This window comes from Dipteris shenzhenensis, chromosome 9, assembly GCF_047967505.1.
Source record: "Dipteris shenzhenensis isolate YYH24624 ecotype China chromosome 9, Dip_SZ_1.0, whole genome shotgun sequence".
NCBI classification, from domain to species: domain Eukaryota; kingdom Viridiplantae; phylum Streptophyta; class Polypodiopsida; order Gleicheniales; family Dipteridaceae; genus Dipteris; species Dipteris shenzhenensis.
In genome coordinates, this window is record NC_141604.1 from 3,067,825 (window position 1) to 3,071,143 (window position 3,319).

Genomic DNA, 3,319 nt, shown 5'->3' on the forward strand with positions numbered 1-3,319 from the left:
GACCGCGACATCATTCTTCCTGTTGGAATTCTGTAACTGCTGCATCTTTGAAAAGTTGATGAATCGGTTGTTAGGCACGTCTGGTACTGCGTGTGATTCGGATGGAGTAGAAGCTCTTCTAAAGGACGATGATGGTATTCTCAGCGCTGTAAGCCAATCTCTCTCTCTCTCTCTCTCTCTCTCTCTCTCTCTCGTCAATACTACCGGCAAACTTCTAAAAGCAATACGTCAAATTGCAGCTTGTATGCCCGCAACAAAATTCAAATGGCTTAGGTTGCTTCTTATTCGATACGGGAGACGACATTAGCTCAGTATACAACCAGGCTGCATCAAGCGGTAGCAACAGCGATCTCGCAGCAGTTAGGGGAGGTGGCAGGAATGTGTTGGACAACTGCTTCAAGGACGGAACTAGCGAAGGTAAGGCATGCATTGTGCGAATGCAGCTGTTAATGTTGTAAGGTTGATTGCTCACGATTTTGTAACACTTGATTCGACTGCATGGCAAATGACCGGTTTCAGGAGCCAGGATCTGCACTATTGGTGGTTTTATCGTATCTATATTGTTCTGCGGCATTACCGCGGAAAGTCCCGCCTGTACTGCCGCCATTACACTTGCAGGTGCAGGTGTTGGAGCTGGGGTCGGTGTTCTGACCACGTGCGCGGGCTCCCTGGGCAACAGTCCTAAGAAGGGTTGGTTTCCTGGTAGGAATATTTCTATCTATACAGGCTCTACAAGATTAAGCAAAAGCTTTCCATTTATGCGAAGAACGCAAAGAGATATTAAGAAGTAAGAGAGCGGCAAATTTGTACATATGCAATCGTTTCTGAATAATGTATCATTATATGGGATTTTCGTGAATCTTATTAAACACAAGTTACATTTCTGAGAAGTGATCTCATGAGTTAGACAAGAGAAGTGATCTCATGAGCTAGGCCTCACGATGTCTTCTTTACCTGTATTTGCAGGCGATGCGGTCGTTACTACTTCTCTCGGTACCACCATTCCAATGTCTCTTATTTCGCTAAAACAATAGATTTAAAATACTCCGAGAACAGGAAAACTGAGATTTTTTGAGTTTCGCACATGGTACTCTTGTATGATTATGAGTTGCAGGTGGCTGTGAGGCAGTCCAATGGGTTTATTGAATCTAGCCCTGTCTATGCTTTTGGTCATGCCGATTCCAACGCAACTGCACTCTTCATCAAGCTTACCTTGCAATGTAGTAACAACATCGTTGATTGCAATATCCACTGTCCATCTTCGAGAACACTTACTCCCGACCATGTCGCCCCCACCATTCATCCAGGTATATGTGGCTTCATGCATGATCTTGTTGTTGATATTCGAATAATCTTCGACCACATTCCTTTGACTTGAATAGTATTGCCCTTGACTTCCAACATTGGGATTATCAATTCTCTATACATTGACAATTCTTAAGACCTTGTTTGCCCCTTGTTTTCCATAAAAGAAGCACATCCAATACAAAAGGGCAAAGGATTTTCACGTGGGCAACCTCATGTTGGTTGCATGTGATAATGTCAAGGAAACACAAACTTTCAATGTTATAGGTCATCCTAACTAACTAGCATTCTATCTGTGTAAACACACACTTTTGACAAGCATGACTAAGACTCCATTTACGGAGCGTCAACACTTGTGCATGCAACTAAAACTATTGAATATATCCTCTCCATGCATTGAGGACTCAAGTACTAGGAAGCAAAGCCTTTTCCTCATACATTTGACAATTTACGACTCAAGCCCATGCATAAATAGACTATAGTACCCAATGGTTTGAAATTGAGTGTCCTTGACTCTTCTTTGTAGATATCACAATCACATTGGAGCATGGACTATACAATCCCTTTACCCTCATGGGAAACATAATTGTGGATGGTGTAGTGGCTTCAGTGCATAGTGATTGGTTATTAGATCATATGTTCGATGTTATGGGGATTCCTCACTTGCTACATAATGCATACCAAGTAAGGGACTCAACACAAAGTAGAGGTACAATGAGTCGAACATGTGCTCATTCTTAGATTGACAAATCTCACACGTTTTCTTGCTATCTTGTAGGTTGTCATGTTCCCTGTGATGCTCCTTCACCACATTCTTGGAGTAAAGTTATACAACAATTTGTACAATCTAATAGATCAAAATGTGAACATACCAAATGCAGGCACCCTATACGGTGGTCACCTGGCCATATTCACAACTATTAGCATCATCTTCTCCATTTTTATGGGTCTCAAATGTGTCACATCACGTATAAGAATTTGAGTTGCAGGGATATTTTATCGAAGCTATATGTATATATATTAATATGAAATCCTAGCGAAAGTTTATCGAGCTAGTTTTTTAAGTTTCATAATTTTGATTGAACATATTATAAACTTTTATGTTTTCTTTCAAAATTTACAGAAAAAATGGTAAATCCTCACGAAACTTTAAGATTTTCTCATAAAAGTTTCAAATCTTAGCAAATGTTTCAAACTTTTATTTTTATTAAACCATAAAATCTTTCTAAACCAATACAAAAGTTTCACCTCTTAACAAAAGTAAGAGAGAAAAATCACCCCTATTGAGTTGGCACCAAGCAAGCATCCATAGGAAGAAGCTCGACATCAAGTCTATTATGGAGGAGCTTGATTTCTTATAGACAAGTATAGCTCTAGAGATACAGGCCAAAATGGAATAAGGCTTCACATCAGAGTCAAGGAAAGACTCACCAAAAATGCCTTACAAGCACGTGACTAATCTTGAATGACTAGATGAGACAACATTGCGCGCAACATATTGCATTCGAGTGGATAAGCCAAGGCATAAAAAATGGTTTGACTATGACCTCAAGAACAAGGACCTCAAAGAGGGCAACCTAGCACTCCTCTATAGCGTCCACAACACCAAGCACAAACTTAATTATAGGGGCATGGTCCCTACCATGTAGTGGACATTACTCCACAAGGCGTATGTGGAATAGCCACCCTAGATGGAGTCAAGATGGATGCCTACCTCAGTGGTGGCAAACTAAAAAGATATTATGGTCCACTCACTCTATAGACCCTCCAAGACATACACCAAGAAAAGGAGCTCAAGGCCAAAGTAGTCCGAATGAAATGCTAGGCCATCGAAGAAGCCAAGATATGTAATGCCAAAATTAGACAAAGAAAACCAATGGCATTGTTTAAGGCTACGGTAGAACACCTAGGCCTGACTGATGAACTAACGGTAGATTTGGCTAGGTTGAGTGTCCAATTATAGAGCTCAGGTACAAGTTTCAAGGCACTCATTGATCCAGGAGTGAGCCATAAC

General features: G+C 40.8%; 1 protein-coding gene across 1 annotated transcript; it reads left to right on the forward strand.

Annotated features, from left to right (window-relative positions):
• Positions 1-974: 974 nt before the first annotated feature.
• LOC147898077 (uncharacterized) lies at positions 975-2,287 on the forward strand. Its single transcript, XM_087378840.1, has 5 exons — positions 975-1,024; positions 1,105-1,336; positions 1,473-1,572; positions 1,832-1,989; positions 2,084-2,287. Exons 1-5 carry the CDS (start codon positions 1,008-1,010, stop codon positions 2,285-2,287), a joined length of 711 nt encoding a protein of 236 aa, XP_087234966.1. The 5' UTR covers positions 975-1,007.
• The last annotated feature ends 1,032 nt before the right edge of the window (positions 2,288-3,319 follow it).